Genomic DNA, 1,155 nt, shown 5'->3' on the forward strand with positions numbered 1-1,155 from the left:
CATGCATACTAAAATATTGATGCAACATGGCGTTGCAGGACCATTTCTATAGTTCCAAAATTAGACATAAAAGCTGCCAAAGAAACCCATCTACTATCCCCAAACATGATCCAAGTCTTCCGAACTTCCGCATGACGAGGTAGCTGCAGGTGGCATCACTGCTGGCATATACAAATGGGTTAGGAGTTGGAAGTATGAGGGGCTTTACACTGCTCATCCTCGACAGCTGATAAGTGCTGAATGAATACTTAAAAGACCTCCTATATATAGTTATCAAGAGAATCTCGCTCTCTTCTCATTCTCTCTCCATCAACTGGTGCATTCACAATCAGTAACTGCTTCCCAAGCTCATTTCCATCAGGGCAGTTGCTGTAACTGCTCCCATCGTTATCCCTGGTCTTCACGTTCTTTTTACCATTAAGGACCTTGTACAGTCCTCGCGGGCGTATGCTAATCCCAGTGACTTGCAATTAGACTGGCTGTGCGCTAACCACACCGAAACAATCACATCTTCTATCAGATGATAAAGTCAGATGATAAAGACCAGCCGCAAGTGCAGAAGATTCATCTTCAGGAGCTTGCTGGCCTCTTTGCATGTTTCAATGTCCAGAAATGTTTGGACCCCATTTCATCCACGGGCACTTCCAGATTGAGGAAGACGAAATCATACTGGGGATCAAATCCATTCAAGGATGCTGGGCTCAGCCCACTTCTATCGCAGACATCAACCCGACAGAGATCCATAATCACATCTTCAAGCTAACAGCCGGCGGCGAGATGCAACCCTACGAGTATGGCCAAGGATCATGTTCCGGCGATGATGAGTGAGTTTGTCCTTGCGGATAATGTCACTGTCATGTTGGATGAAGGAGATGTGAAAACCTGTGGGACACCTTTCCGCATCACTGGGTTCTTTCTTGAAGAGCCAGGAATGACTGAGTTCAAGGATGGAGGGACCCATGAACCGACTGTCAGAGGTACCCACCAAGTTTCGTTCACTAGATTGACTAAGTATCAATGAGTACGCTCAAAGTTTATGGCCAATACATATAGAAGTACTTGGATCCGCACATGATATCTTGCAGCACATCATAAGTAGGGCCCGCACTTCACCAGCTGCGCAGAAAGCATCGAGATACGCAAGCGAACATACTA

The 1,155-nt window shown here is 46.1% G+C and overlaps 1 protein-coding gene across 1 annotated transcript in view; it reads left to right on the forward strand.

Moving 5' to 3' along the window:
* Window positions 1-612: 612 nt before the first annotated feature.
* HCAG_07278 (predicted protein) overlaps window positions 613-1,155 on the forward strand; it is a gene marked incomplete at both ends in the record, with an annotated part of 2,331 nt that continues 1,788 nt past the window's right edge. Inside the window, one exon of the mRNA XM_001537806.1 lies at window positions 613-824. Coding sequence (XP_001537856.1) covers window positions 613-824 — 212 coding nt within the window. The remainder of the gene's footprint in view (window positions 825-1,155) is intronic.

Source organism: Histoplasma capsulatum, genomic scaffold (genome assembly GCF_000149585.1).
Source record: "Histoplasma capsulatum NAm1 scaffold_8 genomic scaffold, whole genome shotgun sequence".
In the NCBI taxonomy this organism is placed as follows: Eukaryota; Fungi; Ascomycota; class Eurotiomycetes; order Onygenales; family Ajellomycetaceae; genus Histoplasma; species Histoplasma mississippiense.